The sequence below is a fragment of the Aquila chrysaetos genome, chromosome Z, assembly GCF_900496995.4.
Source record: "Aquila chrysaetos chrysaetos chromosome Z, bAquChr1.4, whole genome shotgun sequence".
NCBI lineage: Eukaryota > Metazoa > Chordata > Aves > Accipitriformes > Accipitridae > Aquila > Aquila chrysaetos.
In genome coordinates, this window is record NC_044030.1 from 4,968,299 (window position 1) to 4,988,032 (window position 19,734).

The 19,734-nt window shown below is 43.6% G+C and overlaps 1 protein-coding gene across 2 annotated transcripts in view; it reads right to left on the reverse strand.

The window, feature by feature from the left end:
* The window catches only part of RASA1 (RAS p21 protein activator 1), a 65,680-nt gene extending 49,551 nt beyond the window's left edge, over positions 1–16,129 (reverse strand). The window contains exons 1-2 of one of the 2 annotated variants that reach the window (XM_030003567.2): positions 15,833–16,129; positions 15,573–15,793 (exon numbers count right to left, since the gene is read on the reverse strand). In XM_030003567.2, coding sequence (XP_029859427.1) covers positions 15,573–15,793; positions 15,833–16,093 — 482 coding nt within the window. In that variant the 5' untranslated portion in view covers positions 16,094–16,129. Of the gene's footprint in view, positions 1–15,572 lie in introns of both variants that reach the window. The other variant, XM_030003568.2, reaches the window with a different exon arrangement.
* Between the last annotated feature and the right edge of the window lie 3,605 nt (positions 16,130–19,734).

A 19,734-nucleotide genomic window follows, 5' to 3' on the forward strand; every position in this document is an offset into this window, starting at 1 on the left:
AGAGCTACATACTGTAAAAATTTATTAGCTCTTCATCCATCAACTAACTATGCTTAAATCAACCTTTAATTTCTACACTTGAGAAAACATCAGCTTCCATACAGCCACTGTTTTAGACAATTTAAATCCTTCACCATGCCAGACGATTTGCCTTTGAGTTCTAACAGTTCACATATGTCTTGCAAGAATCACAAAAATGCATTTTGGAAGAGATATGTAAATGACCTTTTGAACTAATATATGCAAGAATACCAGAAATTGCACTGATTACACTTCCAAAAAACATGAATAGCTGGGCTGTTGATAAAATCTGACCGGAAGCATTTTTTTTTAATATGAAATGGAAGCAAAAGTTTTGAGAGCTTTTATCAGACTGAAAATCAGATAAACTAAACCAATAAACATCATGTATACCAGAAGAAGCGGCACCAGCATAGGTACTGTTTACCCCGGCAAAGCTGTGTGCTTGCTAGTATAGCTCTCCTTCCCTTCTCTTCCTCATCCTGATCAAAACAAGTTAAACCAGAAAAAGCACTGTTGTGTCTGTAAAACATATAGCACTTGAGGCTGCTACAGGCCGAGTTACGCTGGTGAGATCCTGTCTCATCCCATTGCAGAGCAACAGAGCCTCGTGGACAGAAACCTGGCGCTAAAAGAAGGCCTGCAAAAAAGTGGATCACACTACTCCTACCAGGAGGGTCCTTTAGGAAAGGAAACAAAATCAAGACCGTCTGTTTTGAAGTACCTAGGACAAAATATTCTGCTTGTCAGTGTGCACAGCATGGCTGAAACCCGAGTTTGTTCATTCACAGCACATGTCACAACAAATGGGCTTTGCTATTCTGGATAGACCGACTTTCACGAAGTAAGAAACTCCCCAGAGACTCAAGAAACTTTCCTGATCCAAGAAATTCTTTGAAACCAACATTCCATGAAGCCTATTTTAAACTAACAACAGGTTCACTAAGCTTTGTTTAATTTGTTCCTATTTATCATCACTTGAGAAGAATAATCTTAACTCTATTGAGCGACATATTGCCTTACAATGCCAAACTTAAAGGCACACTTTCGAAATAGGGAAGGTGGGAGTGTTAATAAGAATACAAATTACTAATAAAAAATACACTAGGAAAACAAAAAGGCAGGATTACTTGCAAACAAGACATTCAATTTTTTCTGTAAGGGACTGGGATTTCTTCCAATTATAGCATAAACTTGGGTGCTCCCATTTTAAGACCAGAACCTTTGAACAACGAGGACACCCTCCTTGCCAGTGACGGCAATATATATATTGCTATATCCCACATATTGGTGATCACCTCCTCTAACACTGAAGAGGCTATACATATTCTCTCTCATTCAACAGTGTTATATCAAGCCTAACAGAAGACATTTATTACCTGGTAAAGTAGAAGCAGGGTTAAAAATTATTTGCTCCCCCATTTCAGAAAAGGTTTGTTTTCTGAAATAAAAATATCCAGTTAACTTCTGAGTGCAATTAAATTCAGTGTCACTATGCACATATTTGAAATATTAACACCTGACAGAAAATACACTGCATTTTACAGCTCGCTATGCATTAGCATAATGCACAAATTACTCTATACCACTAGCTACAGAAATAAGTATTAACACTGAATTTAACTACCAACTGATATGAAGGTACACATGCCAGTAAAGTAGTCAATATTGAGCAAAGGTAGCAGAAAACAGCTCCAGTGATATCCTCAGGAAGCCTCTGTAGATAGCACACTTGTTTAAAAAACAGGATACACACTTAAGAACAAGCTTTTAAGATACCATTAAGAGGATGCAAAATGCTTGTTGAGAAATATCTGCATTTTTCCAGAGAGCAGAGTTTCATGACTAGACAGAACCACTATATCCAAGCAATATATAGCGTAAGAATGTTGAAAGACTTCATTTTTATAAGGGCACATCTTATATTTCATCCAGCTATCACCCTTTTTCAATATTATATGAAGATGCACTCTGCAATGTTGCATGGTTATCTTCAAGTAGTTTGATAGCAAACAGTAGAGATTATTTTACAAAATTGCAGTACTCGATCTGATTTAAAGATATCAAATGCTCAATTAAGGAGTGGCATTATCTTTTTAATACTTCTGTTAAAAGGTTGTAGGATTTTTTTTTTGCTTTGAAATACAGCCATAGATCGATTTTTCTGTGAATATTGGTTAATGTACTGAGCAAAAATTCATACATGCACATTCAGTGAAAAATGTTAAGATCACTTATGCTGTATTATCAGTTATAAAGGTAGATCCCTCCAATTCTCAATGCTATCCAAAGAAAGTACAACGGAAATGACTAAACTACAGAACCTGTCCTACTTGTTGTAATTTCATAAGAGAATAAAGAGTGCAGAACACTCTGAAGGAGAGGACCAGGCCATCATACATTCTGAAATAAAATAAATCCCAGATCCTCTGGTTTTAACCCTCAATCAGGTATCTCAATGAAGCTTGAGTTCAGTGTTTCTGCAAAAATACATCACAAGAAACTACCTTTCCCCTTTTGGAGGCTCTGCACCATTTAAAGTTTTATAGGTCAAGATCAACAACTTTGGCATTTTGCAGCCATAACAGCTTGAAGTTTAATATGTTCACAGTCAGAAGCAACACTTAACCAGATCTCTTGATTTATATCAAATACAGCTTCTGAACAGATGTAAAAGGGACTCCTACCTACACTGCACCAGGAGTCTCATGAAAGGAATTAAGGTTTGGATAGAAAGGTATCAAATAAAAAGCCTGCCTAGCTGTTCATAAATACAAAGTTGCCCCCGTGGCTGTGACTTATCAAATGTGTGCACTCAAAACCGTAACTTAGATTTATATCCTCTATCATTGCCAAAGACAAGATCGCTATCATTTCTAGTCAGTCTCCTCTGCTTGCTTGCCTAGTCCTACCTATGAACACTTTCGTATTTCTAACATTAACTTTGCAAATTTTTAAATGCTGACAATCCACTCTTTTCACAGTGTTTTGAGCAAACATAATTAAATGACATTCTGAATCACAGCTAGTGCCCTGACAATACAATAGCTATTATGAGATGCATTAAAAGAGAAAGCGCAAGTAGCCTTGCAACAGAATGTTATGGAGTGATTCAATCATAAAATGTCTTACTAACTAGAGATTACAATTTAGGTGGTTGTTTCCATGACCACCCATCTAACCGCTGTAACAAACTTGTAAAATTGTTACCTAAATTGCGACCTTTATTTTGCTGCTAAGAGAATACCAATAATATGCTTCCATGTTTCACAAACTAGTCAGAAGCTGTGCAAGAAAATACTCCCATCTGCCAGTTTAAATAGAAAGCAGCATGTTCAAAACTCCAACCCTATGTATCACAATCTTAATTACAGCAAACAGACAGAATGCAGACACAACATCACAGACAGCTTATATAGCCACACAAGCAACATACAGCTGCACAGAAGTATTGTCCCTACACTACAGCCACAGCCACGTTGTGTGGCTGACAGCCGTAAGCCGTAAGTCATGAACCTCGTGAAACGAGCTGCACTGCAGTTAGAGCCGTTACCTCTGGCCTGCAAACAAGAGCTCCTTAATTTTCCTTCACTCCATGGAACATGCTGGGTACCAGACACCCAGTCACACCAGCCTCACTGGGCCCAGCCAGCACTGTTTACTGTGAGCAGGAATGCAACTACACTGCATTCCTTTAGCAAGCTCATGGTACAGTAACAGGACTTTCGGCCCTCAACATGGACACTACACAAGGTCCATGCAAGGCACAGGCTGTTCACAAAGAGGTAGCAGATGGCGAATTTGCCATCTGGAAGGAGGCAGCTGCTATTGTGTGTGGAAGCATGTCACATTGTTCAACCAAATCCTTTTATTTACATATTTCCTTTTTACATGTGGGAAAAGCAAATATTACGAAGCTTTGTTGTTCCACTAAAGGATTCTGCTGTTACAGTACGCTGCAATTTTTAGTTAGGAACACAGTAGGTTAGGGAGGAGGGAATGCAGGAGAAAGTGCTGAAGGGGAGTAAAAGTGTTTTTCAGCAACTTAGCACAAATGTAGATGTTGATAATAGCTGCAGGCCTCTCTATTTCTGTCTAGAAAAAGTTATGGTGTACAGGAAAAAGGGTCATCAAATGCCATATCCACTTCACTCAAGGCTCTTAGCCATACCGTGCTGCTTCAACAAAACGTGTAAGAGGAATGGAGAACTTCTAGGAGTCATGGTCAGAGCTCCCCTCCATCAATTCAGTCACTGCCTTAGTACCTTTCACACATTACAGATTCTAGTTATCACCCCCTGAGACTATGCAAGCTCTGTTCCCATTAGAGGCAAAAGAGAGCAAAGACAATTACCTTGAACTGGGAAAATCCTCACTTGCATATGGCACACAGGAATCTCAAGCACAGTTTCATAAAGACAGAGGAGAAAAAAAACCACAACAAAATATCCTGTATTCTTACTTGTTTCTTCTTATCCTGTTAACACCAATCACCCCCTCTCAAGCTTTCCATGTGAAGACTGGATGCTCCTATTCACTGTTTAACTTTGATTTCTGTCTTACAGTTTCTCTCAGCATTCTTAGTTTTACCATTTTTATCCAGACTCTGCCTTCTAACACTTTACCCTCTTCTCTGTCAGATTTGTAAGGCTGCACTGCTTCCTTTATGCACATTATTTGTAGAGATTAAATTAAGTTTCACTCAAACTTTAGTAAATTCACATCCTTCTTCTGTCCTATTAGTTACTATTCAGTAGTTACCAATTTTTGACCAAGTCTTTGCAGTTCTCCATATCACAAAGAACTTCCTGCCAGAAAAAAGCTCTGCAAATACCTATCAACTACTACACTGGATGCACCTTTAAGATAATGAAACAAGAGTTGAAACTAACTTGAAGCCAAGTGAGTGAGTGTTACATACTCTTCTAGGGAATGGAGGGTGGGGGGGGTTATCCCTTTTGCATCCCTATGCATTTTTCTAAGAGGCCGTACAATGCATGTAGGCATACCCCTGTAAGCCTAATGAAGAATAATTCTGCTTTTCTCATTTGACTGTTCCAAAACCTCTTAGAAACAGCATGTGGAAAACTGAACCGTCCTGCACTTCAAGACTAGGAACCAGCCAACTGGTGCTTGGTCGTGGAAACTCACTACCGTAGGCACTCGTCAGTACAGCAGCTGTGACAACCTGTTAACCATGGGACTCACACACACCCCCAAAAGAAGCCATCAGAACACTTTCAGCAGAGTTTACATCAACTCTGGGCTAAAACAAAACAGATTAACCAAAAACATCAGTATATCTTAACAAAAAGACTATGCAAAGATGAAAGAGCAAGATAAGCATACAGTTGTAAAGGAATACATTTAAATGACTTCACTAGGGAAAGAAAGGTTCTAAAAGTTTCAACTGCTGTAACAAACAATGCTATAAGCTTTAAAAGAGATAGAGATGTGACAACAGCGTAATATCCATCATAGCCAAAAGATCTCTTCCAATCCTACCTTATACATATTTACTGAAACGAAGACTGATAGCATATCTCATTTTTGCAAGAGCCACCAATAAGCAGGTAAAATGTAGCTAAACTGGCTGAAAAATAGCTCTTGAAACAGCTTGCATTTTCTTCCTGAAGGATCAGCTTAGGAAGTGAGTTCTGGAACTCATTAAAGCTTTTAGCAAGAAACTTACCATTTTCACATGCTTCCTACTTGGGCCCTCAAGTAAAAAATAGGCCTTTTTCTGTTTGAACTAAGAGTAACTACTACAGAAACAATACTGCTACACAAATCAGCAGATACTCTTTGGCAATAATTGAGAAATTTCTAAGACATTCATCTTGTCTGCCATTAACCTCATTAAATGTACCAGAGGCTCCTTCACCTTCCTTCTCCTCCTCCTTGCACCTCACCCTCTCTAACCAAGCACAGGTTTTTGTTTTGTGCTTCACGCTCACCTCCTTTTGCAAGCTGGAAGGCCTCTCTAAAGAAGTGTATCGCACCCATGGATATATAACTGTTTCTATAATGAGAAAACCCTGACAGTTATACACTAGAAATCAAAAGACAGATACAATGCCTGGATTAAAAGATGTCCAATTCTTCCCACATGCACTAGGAACAACAGTGAGGGAATATAACCTGGAGAGTACAATCCATACACAACAAATCCAACAGTGTGACATAAAAACACTGTGTGTACAACTAAGAAAAGGAAAAACCCTATTTCTATACTTGAATATAGAACAGGATGATTACTACAGAGGCTTGGTAACATTTTGCTTTTGGAAGAATAAATAAATTTATCTAGCATCCCTTTTATTGCCAAGGAGTGGAGTGGAAAGAACAGCAACAAAAAAAGTGTCTCCACAGATGCTTAGAAAGCACAAAAATCTATGCAAGAAAAAATCTGGGGAAAAGGTGTGGTTTCAACAAAATAATGCAAGCAATTCCTTAATCTTCCGGATTAAGCAAGTATCCAGGCTTGAATCTTGTAATGTCTTTAATGTTACTCTACTAACAGATGGCAATATAAAACAGGAATTGATTGATTTATGGTTACTCTTAAATTTTATGTATAGAAAAAGATTATGCAATTTATCTGTAAAATAACCATACAAAACCCAATGAGTAAGCCACAGACCGAATATATTTTTGTGCGTGTCCTACATAGAGCTGAACATTTATGTACATATGCATAATTTTTATGGAAAGCAAAAGGTGGACGTAAAATCTTAACAACAAAAAAAGAGACCAACACTTTAGAAAAACTTCTTCCACAAATCTACATAGAATTACCATACAATTCCTGGGCTGATTATCAAAGGCTGGCTAAACCTAGATGGTTTCTGGAAACTACTGCAGGAAAGAAAACAGTGTACTCTGCAAGGAGAAGTTCACAGAACTTGTCCAAATATCTTTAAGAAGCTATTAATAAGAAAATCACATACCCAGCCCTGCTGAGCCAATGACAGTAATCTTTAATAGAAAACTGTAATGTTTTAAGTAGTCCTATGTACTTACATACTCAACTTCTTCACATATAATTACATACAGTTAACATCTCAACACTAACATTAACTGGACAAACTGGCAAGATACAGAGTGGATGGGTGGCCTGCAAGATCGGAAGGAAATTGGCTCACGGGCTGCGTTCAGAGCGTGGTGATCAGTGGTTTGTACTCTGGCTGGCAGCCTGTCACAAGTGGGGTCCCCAAGCGATGGATACTTGGCCCCACGTTGTTCAACAACTTCATAAATGAGCTGGATAATGGGATTAAAAGCACCCTCACCAAGTTTGTTGATGACACCAAACTGGGTGGTGAGCTAGACACGTCAGAAGGGAGAGCCACCTTACAGAGAGACCTGGGCAGGCTGGAAGCGTGGGCTAGCAAGAACTGTATGAAGTTTAACAAAGACAAGTGCAATGTCCTGTACCGGGGATGACGTAACCAAAGAGCCCAGTCCAGGCTGGGATCCATGTGGCTGGGGAGCAGCCTTGCTGAGAAGGACCTGGAGGTCCTGGTGGACAACAGAATGATCAGAAGTCAGCAGCGTGCCACTACAGCAGCAAAGGCAGATCGGATCCTGGGCTGCACCCACACGGGCATCGCTAGCAGAGGTAGAGACGTGATCAACCCACTCTACCAGTTTTCAGGCTGCACCCGCAGTACTGTGTCCAGTTCCAGTCCCCACAATTCAAGAAAGATGCAGACAGACTGGAGAGGGTCCAAAGGAGGGCCACAAAGATGATCAAAGGGCTGGAGAACCTGCCCTGTGAGGAAAGACTGAGTTAGGCCTCTTCTCCCTGAAGAAGAGAAGGCTCAGGGGGACCTCATCACACTATTCCAGTAGTTAATTATTTTTTTTTTACAGTGAGAACAATCATTCACTTGAACAACCTCCCCAGGGAGGGAGGAAAACCTCACTGGAGGTTTTCAAGATGCAACTGGACAGGCTGCTAGATAATCTCAGCTACACTCCCTTTCCCACAAAAGGCTGGGCTAGATGATCTTTCAAGGTCCCTCCCAACCTGGGCTGTTTTATGGTTCTATGATTCTATATATTCCAACCCTGATGAAACTGTATACTTTGAAAAAAAAAATTAGCACTTGAGGATGAACAACTATTGCTATTTCAAAAAAGAAAACCCTAACAAAAAGAATTGATTTGGTATGAAGTTGGCCTCAGAAGCAGCTGCAAATACCAAACATTGAAGATGAAAATGACTTTTTTAGGGCCTGATCATCACAAGAATCAGACTGCTAACTTACCAGAACACTGACTGGAGCTTTCAATTTAATTTAGCAACACTGGTATGTATACATTAATTTGTACACATTAATAATTGTAATAAAAACATACTTTAGAAGGAAAAGGTAGGTATTCCAAGCAAATTTATTAAATATATAAGCAGCACTACTAGCTACCTTAGAAGGACTTCTTTTTTTCAACAGGCAAATTCTTGAGCTTTTACAGCAGGAATTATGAGATCTGCTACACAGAAAATAATGAAATATTCTGTTTACGATCCTGAGGATTTCTTGTCCTTTCAAGTCTTCCCTATTAGCTACTGCCTCTGACATTACTCCTTTCTACTTCAAGTAACAATTACCAGCAAATAGGTCCTGTAACACTGACCTTCAACTATAAATAGTGTATTTGGACATATACAGATTCACTCAAGTTGGAAGTGACTGCTGGGGATCATCTAGTCCAACCTTCTCTCCCCACCCTGCTAAAGCAGAGCCAGCTACAGCTGTTGCTCGGGGCCATGTTCACTTGGGTAATGAACATCTTCAATGATGGAGATGTCACAACCTCTCTGGGCAACCTCTGCCACTGTTTGACCACACCCACCATAAAAAAAAGGCTTTTTTTTTTTTTTTTGTATTTGGATGGAATTTCCAATTCTTTAATTTGTTTCCATTGCCTCTTGCCCTATCACTGGGCACCACAGAGGACAGTCTGGCTCCCTCTTCATCATTCCCTCCCATCAGGTATTTTATACACATGGATAAGACCCACCCGAGCTGCCTCTTCTCCAGGCTGAACAGTCCCAGCTTTCTCGGCCTCTTCTTGTCTGACAGACGATCCATTTCCTTCATCATCTTGGTGGCCCTGCCCCGGGCCCACTTCAGTAAGTCCATGCCTCTCTTGTACTGGCGAGCCCTGCACTGGGCACAGCACTCCAGATGTGTCTCACCAGTGCTGAGCAGAGGAGAAGGACCACCTCCCGCAAGCTGCTGGCAACGCTCCTCCCAGTGCAGCCCAAGATACTGTTAGCCGCCTTTGCCATGAGGGTGCGTTGCTGGCTCTGCCCACCGGGACGCCCACATCCTTCTCTGCAGGGCTGCCTTCCAGCTGGTCAGCCCCCAGCATGTGCTTGGCGTTACTCCTCCCCAGTGCCAGAGCTTTGCATTTCCTTTGTTGAACTTCACGAGATCCCTGGCAGCCCAATCTTCCAGCCTGTCCAGGTCACTCTGGGTGGCAGGACACCCACCTGGTGTTTCAGCCACTCCTCTCAGTTTTGCATTGTCTACAAACTTGCTAAGGGTGCACTCTGTCCCAGCATCCAGGTCATTAATCAAAATGTTAAACAGTATTGGCCCTTGGGTACACCCTGGGGAACAGCACCAGTGACTTGCCTCCACCTGGACTTTGTGCTGCTGATCACCACCCTCCGGGCCCGGCTGTTCAGCCGGTTTTCAATCCACCTCACTGCCCATTTATCTAACCTGTATGCTGTCAGCTTGTCTATGAGGAGGCTATGGGAGACAGTGTCGAAAGCCTTACTAAAGTTGAGGTAAACTCTCCTCCTTTCTCCCTGAGCCGATGACCTCATTGTTGAAGGCTGTTAGGTTGGTTAAGCACGATTTCCCCCTCATAAATCCATGCTGACTACTCCTCACCACCTTCAACACAAAACATAATTTAAAGACAGACTCAACTTTTTTCTGCTCCAGAGTGACAGAGCAGATAATTTACATAAAAATAAAAAATACTGAAGACTGCCTGAAGTCTTTATATAGTATATAAAAGTATATAAAATGGGACAAGGATATAAAACTTGTCAAGCACTGGTAATGTTTTATTAGTACTGACCATACTCCGGAAGGACACAGAGGAACACATCATCATTTCACTGCAATACTTCTATGCAGCACAAAGAGAACATTAAAACAACATGCCTTCTCCTCCCTCCTACTGCGCCTACCAGTGAGACAAATGCCAAGATATTTTTTGGTTTTGTTAAAGGAGAAAGAAAGATATGTGAGCAACAGGGAAACTACTATGGGAGTCCTAAGAATTTATGTCTGACTCAACAGATGGGTTCCTACACTGAAGAGACCCATGCCCCCACAGATAAAATTTGTGCTCCTCCCCACTCTCCAGCCACAAAACATTAAGACAAGAAAAGGTGAATAAATATGGCACAATATTATGCTTCGCAATAGGGTAGGCCAGTAAATGAAGTGCGTAAGTCCCACACTGAAGTTCTGGGAGTCAACATACGACACAAAATAAAAACTAGATAAAGCGCAGATCGAGAGACTCTATTCACTGTTTAAACTAAACTACATCATCTGATGTTAACAAGAAATATTGACTGAACTACTGAAAAGTCCTCCTCAAACTTTTTCCGGCATTGAATGCTGTTCTACTTCTGGTTTTCTTCATCTGAAGCTTTCATTTATATGTGTACCTAACATACTCCATTTACTTACTGCTTCACTTCCTATATATGGTTAGGCACGATTTTACTCTGCTGCTTTTAGCCATTCATTTAAGACAGCACTTCTAACACCACACATTCAGCCAGAGCTAAAACCAGATTTCTATTCAGGTCTGTTTTGTAAGAGGCCAGATCAGTACACCACCTATCAGCTTTAGAAAAATAAGGTGCTTCCCTTCCATAGAGAACAGGAATTAATAAAGAAATTCATTATCTAGAAAAGTTTAGCTGCTAACCACATTAACTGGTAAACAGAAACCTCATACACTAAAATCAAGTTACACCACATTTCATTTTTGTTTATACAGTACCTAATTGAACATGCCAATATTATTTGCCCTCAGTTTTCAGTGCAACAGATTCATTCATCAGTATGGAAAACGGCCTGCAGCCATTATTCAGAAAAAAATTCCTTTTCATGAGTTACTGAAATAAGTGCTGCAGAACACCGGACTTGCCACCTTCGACAGTCGTGAAAAAAAAATAGAACTTCACACTACATTCAGGTAAGAAAATGTTCTACTTTCATGCAATCCATGCTTATGTAATATTTCTCTATCCATCTCTCTATCTTCAGCAGATTTTCTCACTATTATGTTGCCTCAACAGGCACGAAGAGTGACTGTAAGAATACATCTGCTTTGGGTAAGATCTGTTTTAAACAGACGGTATTTTGACAGCCTATCTCACTTTGAATGGTTGATAGCTTTTGATTTCAACTATTTCTATTTCAAACTGATAACCACTGCTCAAAAAACACTGTAAGAAAAATATCAGTTTTGCTGGAATACAGTGGAACTGCTTTTGCCACCTTAATGGAACACTAGGATCTAAAATAATTTTGTCAACTAAGATTTTTAATCAAATACATAAATAACTGAACTATTCCACATACCGCTGGTTTACAACCAAGTTAAATAGCATTCATTCATTAAATACGAAGGTATTTCCTTACCCTATTTCAGCCTCTATCAGCGAGCTTTGCAAACAGGGCAGAAAGCACAGAAAAAAAAATGACCAAAACAAACACAGAGTTGCCCACTTTATTCCCTAGCATCCTGCGCCTCCCAACTAGCATTAAGCTACAATATAAACGCGCTACTGCGGTGCTGCAGAAAAATTAAAAACCACATACACACAGAATAGACAAGCCTTGAGTCAGTTTCACTCTGGATCAAAGACAAAAATCAAGGCTACTTGGGGATTCTGTGAATAAAGAGAACCTGTTACATGCTAACAATTTCCTCCCACTGCTAGAAAATTAAAGAAAACACACTAAGAGAAGTCATATTCCCCTTTTCCTTAGGTACATGGAAAAGAGAAGAGGAAATTAAGTGTATTAGGTGCTTGCTAGCAAAGATGAACACATCCTGACTACCCCGAACAAACTATATTTACAGCATCCTGATGGGAAGTGCAGAACTTGCATCTGCTTTACTTCCCATCTCTTCAGGTTAGTTACTGTGAAAGCCAGAATGTCAACTATACAGTATTTAAGAGCTACTCATGTTTAAAAAAACGTTTCATCTGTAACACCTTTACAGCCTAACGCTTACAAACTGGGAACTCAGATTTTGTTTGGTTTGTGTTTTCTGTTTTGATTTTTTTTTTTTAATTTGCAAAACAACTTAGGAGATGAAAAGGTTATAAATTGTGTCTACGTTTATGCAGAAAGCTTCATTTTACTTTATACTTAAAAGTCATCTAAGATTGGAGTATGAACTTGGAAACACCAGCAGCAACTTTACCAGACACTTTTGTTTGGAATCAAGTAACCAACCATTCACTTAACTCTGAAATGCAATGCATGTCCATGGGAAGGCAAAGAAGCCTAGCAAGTCGTTACTGTTGTGAAAGAAATAATGCCTTTTTATTCTTACAGAGGAGAACAGTAATTTTATAATCACATAAAACAAGGCCAGGAGTGAAGAGCACCCTCAATTTTCTGATGTACGCATAACATATTGTAAGCAATTAAGACAAAAAAAAACATTTGACAGAATCGTGGAATTATCCATCAAGCCAACCCTGCATGCCTCCTATAAAAACTGAATGAATTAGGAGGAAGTGGGAAAGGGTGGAGCTGGCAGTCATATTTAAACAAATGGAACAACAGTTTTGTAATCACATTCAACTAGAGAAATCTAATCCAAGTTTAAATTGCAAGATCAATTACTGTTCTTAAAGACTTATATTGGACCTTTCCTTATATAAGATGGTAGATAATACTGATCTTTGTTTTTGGTAATCAATCAGGAGTTCAACTCCATAGAAGCAGATGGTATGCCTACAAAGAAAGGGCACTTCCAAAATAAAACAGCGGGACTGAAAGGATACAATTTACTATCGACATATGGCCAATTTAAATGACTTAACTGAGAATGGTAAAAACTGATGCTGTATAAAATAAATAAGAGATGAATGAAAGGGAAAAAGGCTTCTAATCATTTTAATCAGCCAACTTAATTTTTTTTATGGAAAAGTCACACACCAAGGCTAAAATTGTGAAGAAAAAGATCAAGTATGTGGAGGTATGAACTTCTGATTCAATTTTTTAAATTTATTTTATTTCTTGGATGTTCCTGTATTAAAGAAACTTCAAGAGAAGAACATTTAACTACAGAGCTATGCCCTGGTACTGCAAAAACTTCAATGTCCCCTTTGTCTGACTAAGGTAAGTAGCCTTGCCAACCAAAACAAAATCAGGGCCTCTGCAGTCTTCCCCTAGCATGTACTCTTCGTCAGAAATCTAACATCCTCTTTCATGAAAGTTAGCCATCATGCTTGCACGTGACTTACACAACAATATTCTGACTGCAAAATCCACTCAGAATTGTAGACGTGGTAACAATCATTCAGTATCAAACAGGTGATTATCGGTGAATAATTACCCCACTTTCTAAAAATAATTCAAAGCAGCTTGCTTTTTGGCTTCTTCCTCAGTTCTATGGGGATCTTAGCCGGGTCTAACAGAAGCAGCAGTCCAATCTTCCAGAGAGAAAACCAAAGAGCAGAATTCTGTATCTCACTGACTTGGCACCCAATACTGAAGAAGTAACTTTGATTTTATTTTCCTCCTTATCCTTTGTCAAATCTGCCTAATCCTATTTCTAGCTCATTAGGGAATTCTGCAAGCCTAAGACTATTCGAACACCATCTTCATAAAACAAGGCCTTAATGTCTACAAACTTCTACAAGAAGTCCAGAAATTAAAAGAATAAAGGATTACTAGGAAGCCTGTCAAGGTTAGAGAGACTAATTTAAAAGAAATCCTATAATGTTACCTTTTATGTCCTCCATACAACTGCAATGGCTCCTGAAATCTTGGAAGTACGTGAAATAGTGCAGAAGTTAACTCTCTGACAGTGGAGTTACGACAGAACGTAAAAGGAACCCAAATTCAGATGGGTTTGCAGATTAACTTTCTGACCTCTATCTTGAATACATCTGCCACCCTGTACCTCAAAACCCTAAATTATTGACTATACTCACTGTAACTTCAGGAACAACATACTCCTGGCTGCTGATGGAAGCAATTTAATCCTCTGAAGCAACTTCATTTGGGGGGAGAATATGGTACCTGCTCAAGGGCTATTTTCTGTTCTAATACGAGCCTTACAAGTGCTCTACATAAACCTGCAGACTTTCTATAGTTAAATCCAAAGGTTGTGTTTCGAGTACTTACTAATTACACGAACTCTACGTAACATTATCTGATCTTATGTTTCACACAACATAAACACAGAACTGGTCTGCCTCTAGTGCGAGATTCTTTCTATTACCAGCACTGCAGGAGTCCCGATTAACCTAATGGATGGATAAGTGTAATAAAACCTAACTGCAGGTTTACAGTTTCTTTTTTTCAACTGCCTCCTCTCTCCAAACATAACCTAACTAAAACCAACTTCATTTTAAATTGGCTGAGCAGTAAATCAGTTAGCCATTATTTATAAAGATAGCCTCTCTGCTAATACTTTAAAAAACAGAATTTTAATTCATTTTAAATCCACGTTTCAAGACTGCCTGAATTTAAAAAAGGACCAAACACGTGCACGTTACTTTGGCTATGTTTGTGTATGAAATGGAAAAGCTAAAAATTTTTTTTTTTTTTTTTTTAGTATAAAGCAATGCCATACAAAATGATGACACGGTATATGAGTTATTTTATGCCATAGAAAGCATTTTTGTTATCTTTTACTTAAGAAAAATAAAGCTTATGGCTCTTCTGAGAAAGACTACGGCGCTACCGGAGATTGGAAAAGCCTCCCCAACAGGTAGTTAAACCACAACCGGAATAGCTCACTCTTCCTGGCAGCCTGCAGTATCGCTATGAAAACTTGCAAAAAAAAAAAAAAAAACAAAAAAAAACCCCACACTTAAACCAGAGCGCCTTTTTTTCCAGGAGCTGACCCCAGTTATTCCCGGAGCACCACCTTCGAGTGAAGGGGAGCTGCTTCACGTCCCTGCCGCCGCCCGCACACGGCCGGGCCGCCAAGCGGGCAGGCGGAGGAGGGCTGTCGCCTCCGCCGACCAGCAGCCGCCGCCGGGCCGGGCACCGGCTCTGCCCGCCCCGGGACTCCCGTTCCCGGGCACTCTCCCGGCGGAGCAGCCTTCCTGCTGCAGCGGAACCGGGGACGGGGCGGGGGGGGGGGTGTCACAAAACTTCTGCGGGACTTCGACACACACTTTCCACCGGGCAAAGGCGGGGGCCCGGCGCCGCGGACCCCCCTCCTCGGAGGCCGGCGGGGCGGGGAGGGGAGGGGGGGGGGGGAGCGGCCGGGCGTGGCGGGCCCCGGGGGGGGCGGCGGCTACTCACTGGTTGGTGGGGGGCGCGTTGAGCGGGATGGCCACCTCCTCCTCTTCGTACTCCGGCCCGTCCAGCGAGTCCCCTTCGTCCACAGTTCCCAGCCCCCCGGCCAGGGGGGGCGGCGGCGGCGGCGGCGGCGGCAGCGGGGGGAAGGCGGCGGCGACGACGGAGGCGGCGGTGCCGGGATCGGTCGTCCGGGCCGCCTCCGGTCCCTGCCCCGGGCCGGCCGCTGTGGTGGTGGTGGCGGCGGCGGCGCCGCCGCCGGCCGCCGCCGGAGGGGCAGGCCCCACGCCCAGCTCCAGCAGCCCCAGCACCGAGCACAAAGCCGGGCCACCCGGGGGGCCGGCGCCCGGGCTGCCGCCGCCGCCGCCGCCGCCGCCGGAGCCGGCCGGGAAGGGACCCTGCGGCCCCGGCCCCCTGCTCGGGCACACGGCGGGGTAGCGCCCCGGCTCCGCGCCCGCGGCGGCTCCCGCCGTCCCGGCTGAGGTAACCGAGCCGCCCTCCTCACCCCCGGCCTCGGCCGCCATCATGTTGAGCCTCGCCCCCCCCCGCCCCCCGCCGGCCCCCCTCCGCCGGCCGCCGCACGCCGGGGAGGTGGCGACAAAGGGGCCCCGGCCCCCCCCGCCCCCCACCCCCGCCCCGCCCCGGCGGGGAGCGGAGCCGGGACGAGGGCAAAACTTCCCCGGCGGAGACGGGCTGGGAACAATACCCGGCTGGGCGGGGGCTGGGCGCGCAGGGCAGCTCCGCAGGGCCCCGCCGCGCCTGCCTCGGCCCCCGGCGGCCGCCAGGGGAGCGGCTGCCGCGGACCCGCGCTCCTCACCCCGCCTCCCGCCCGCCGGTCGGCCCGGGAGCGCGCGGGAGCCGGGCGGGCCGCGCCGCGCCTGCGCGCTGCGCCCCACCGCGCGCGCGCACCCCCCCCCTTCAACCTCACCTCACACACGCGTGCGCGGGTGGGCGAGAGGGACCCCCGGGGCGGTAGGAAAGCGGGTTAACCCTCCCGGGATGGGGACGCACGCACACACACACACAAAAAAGAAATAAAAAGGGGCCAAATGTGGGCGGCAGGTGCTGGGCGGGCGGGGGGGCCCGGCTCAGGCGGTGTGCGGCGGGCCGCAGGTGGGGCCTTGCCGGAGGGAGGCGTTCCGGGCGAGGCTCGGCGCCGTTGCTGCGGCCGGGGGCGGCGGGGAGCGGGGCGGGGGGGGGCCGGCCGGCCGCCTCGGAGCGGCGCGACCACCGGCCTGCCGGGGCCTCGGGGCAGAAATCCGCGGGGTGTGGAAAGATCCACCGTCAGTTGATCGCCTTTGGGCCTGGACACCTTCACGCGGGGTGGCCGAGCTGCTCGCTGGGGTGGGTTTTCTCAGGGAAACGCGCCTAAAAAGGACGCTGTCCTTTGCGTGTTATTGCAAAGGCATGGTATTCTAGCAACACGAATTAAAAAAAAAAAAAAAACCGCATCCTCGAGTCTACAGGGTAGTTTATCTTGTGAGAGTCGTGACTCCATTGCTACTAAGTAGGTATTTACTCTGCACTTTCTTGAAATTGTACTCTTTTTTTCTCGTTACTCAAGCCTGCAAGCTCTTGCACCCCCCAAGCCTAACTTTGTCATTAATAATTTTGCCAACTTAAGTGGGTTTACTTGGCACATCAGCTTCACCTCACGTAAGTACTTCTGCGATCGAGAAGGCACCGTGTCACAAACACTGCCAGGCAATATAACATGTAGGTATCTCTTGATTTTACCCCCCACCCCCACCCCCATCCCGGTGTTAAAAGAGCTGACAAATAGCAGCACGTTGACACTTGTATGTCTCTCGAGAGTTCTCAGAAGGCATCTAAACATTCAGGTTTTCAAAGCTTTGCATTACCCAAAAGTATTAAGTGAATTTTTCCTGAGGCCACTAAAACAAACTACTACTCCCACTTTCACAGCTCTTCAGCCAACCTCTTTTTATCTGCTGAAATGAAGTTTCATATCTTGCCTTCTAAAGGCAAAATTTTCTTCCAGTTACACCACTAAGATCCATGGAATTATGCTGGGTTTGTGCCCAGTGTCAGTGAAAGGAGAAGCTGGCTCGAGCCCTCGGTTTACAGCATTGTAATACATTCACTCCCTGCCATTTTTCTGTTTAAGAAATTGCAGTTTCAACGTCAGTCTCTTACAACTTTGATTTTGCATTACCACATTTCAGTATTATAAATGTGATTTCAAATAATGTTGTAGCCTGCTGTCTCTGTAGGTTTCTATTTACCGCTGTTTGCTTTCCCTCACAGATTTCTAAAATGATAACACAGCCTTGTCGCTGTTGTAGTAGTGATATGCCTAAATACAGAAATGCAGTGTAAATATTTGTGAGATTCCCTTTATGAGGCAGGCTTTTCTAACTGCTTTCCAGGGTAGGAGCATGTGTATGGATGTGTGGGGACTGGAAGGACAGCTGTGCTCAGAATTTCCTGCAGGAGGGGGTAATGTGACTGTGGCACCCCTTCAGGAGATTTATTTTGGGTAGAGTGGTTCTAAATTTGGCAAGGATTCCACAGGAAGAGAGCTTCTAGTAAGATCAGCCAAGCTGTTGCATCTCTGCCCCTGACATGCCATTTCTGTTCACTCTGCAGGCAAAACTGTCTGCTCCGGGTCGCTTGGCGCTGCGGGTAGCACACATCACCCTGCATTTCCTCTTGAGGCTTGCAAGTTGGGTCCCATTACACAAGCCTTCGTGGGGCTTTATTTACCTGAATATATTTGAATGAAGGAACAAGCGTAACGATATTTTTCTTGATACTTCTTGTGCATTTGCAAATACATCTTTTTCTGAAATCCCTGGTATAAGTGATGCTAGGATAGTTAGTCCTTCATCCTTGCTGTGTGGATGGCGTCAGGCTAGACTCTCTGAAAAGTCTATGTGCGTGTTCCCTAGAGTCAGTTTGCAGGATGGTGAATCTGGGAATACACACGATTTCTTGTCTGCTGGCTGTTGGGTCTGGTATCTCTTACTTTGGTCCAGTATTGAAGTGTCAGAGCACAGGTAGATTGCGATTTTTCTGACCTAATTTGAAGACTAATCTGTAGAAAGGCCAAAACTGAATCTGACACATAAAAGTACATTGCTGCACATTTGTTAACGCTGCTGTTAAAACCACCTGTTCATTTGTTGATTTATGGTAAATAAAATTCTTAGCACAGGATTCTGCCTGTGGAGGACTAACACAGTCTGTGCCTGTGCTTGTAAATAAAACTGAGTGTTCCCAGGTGCTTGAATACAATTGTCTGCAGAGCCCAGGGTGTAGCGACCTTTTCTGCCGAGCCTCTGAGCATACCGCCAGCTCGGTGAGGCTCGGCGGCGGAGGTACGGCGGGCACCCTTCCCAGCTGGTAGTCTGCATGCATCCACCCTGCTGTGGAGACCAGGAGAGCTCCCACGTGGAGTCGCATGGTGGTCTGTGCCACCCAGCTTGAGACCCCGTGCGTGGCCACGGGGATGCTTAATTCAGTGCTGTGGAGTAGATGCAGCCATAATTGCCGTTATTTTGTTAATAGTGACAGCAGGTGTCCTTCATAGATCTATTTCATGCCGCAAAGTCTCTGGGGTCTGAAGCTACGTCTTCTAGTGTAGTGGGGGGGTGAGTTACAGTGGCATTCAGGCCTTTGAACTACGTTACTAAATCAGAGGCCCTGGTTTATATAGGATACTGCACCATATCACTCATACACAGTTGGGGCTAATACAGTAGTACGTACCGTAAGAATGGTGACAGCGGTGAGATGACCCAGGCAGCTCGATACGTGATTAAGAACTGGAGTTTTCAGGCTGGGTTTGTCACTGATTTGCATGGCCTTGGGCAAGTCATTTGAACAAGGTTACACTTTCTCCACGAGTAAAGTAAGAAGCTGTTTCACAGATGTGTCAGAGGATTAATTAGGTTTTTTTACAAGATTTGAAAGCTGTTAAACATTGATGCTTATTAGGATGAAAAGCCATGTAAAGTGAATGAGCCAGTATTTCAGTTATTTATAGAGAAGGTGTTGTGTGGATCATGGATACAAACACCAATTAACCTTCACTTTCACTCCTTATTTCGACACAAAACCTGCTTCTCTCCTCTGCCTGAGTGCAGTTTATTTCCACTTTTCCAAAGGTGTTATACTATCTCAGAAATAAATAGCAACAGGGGAA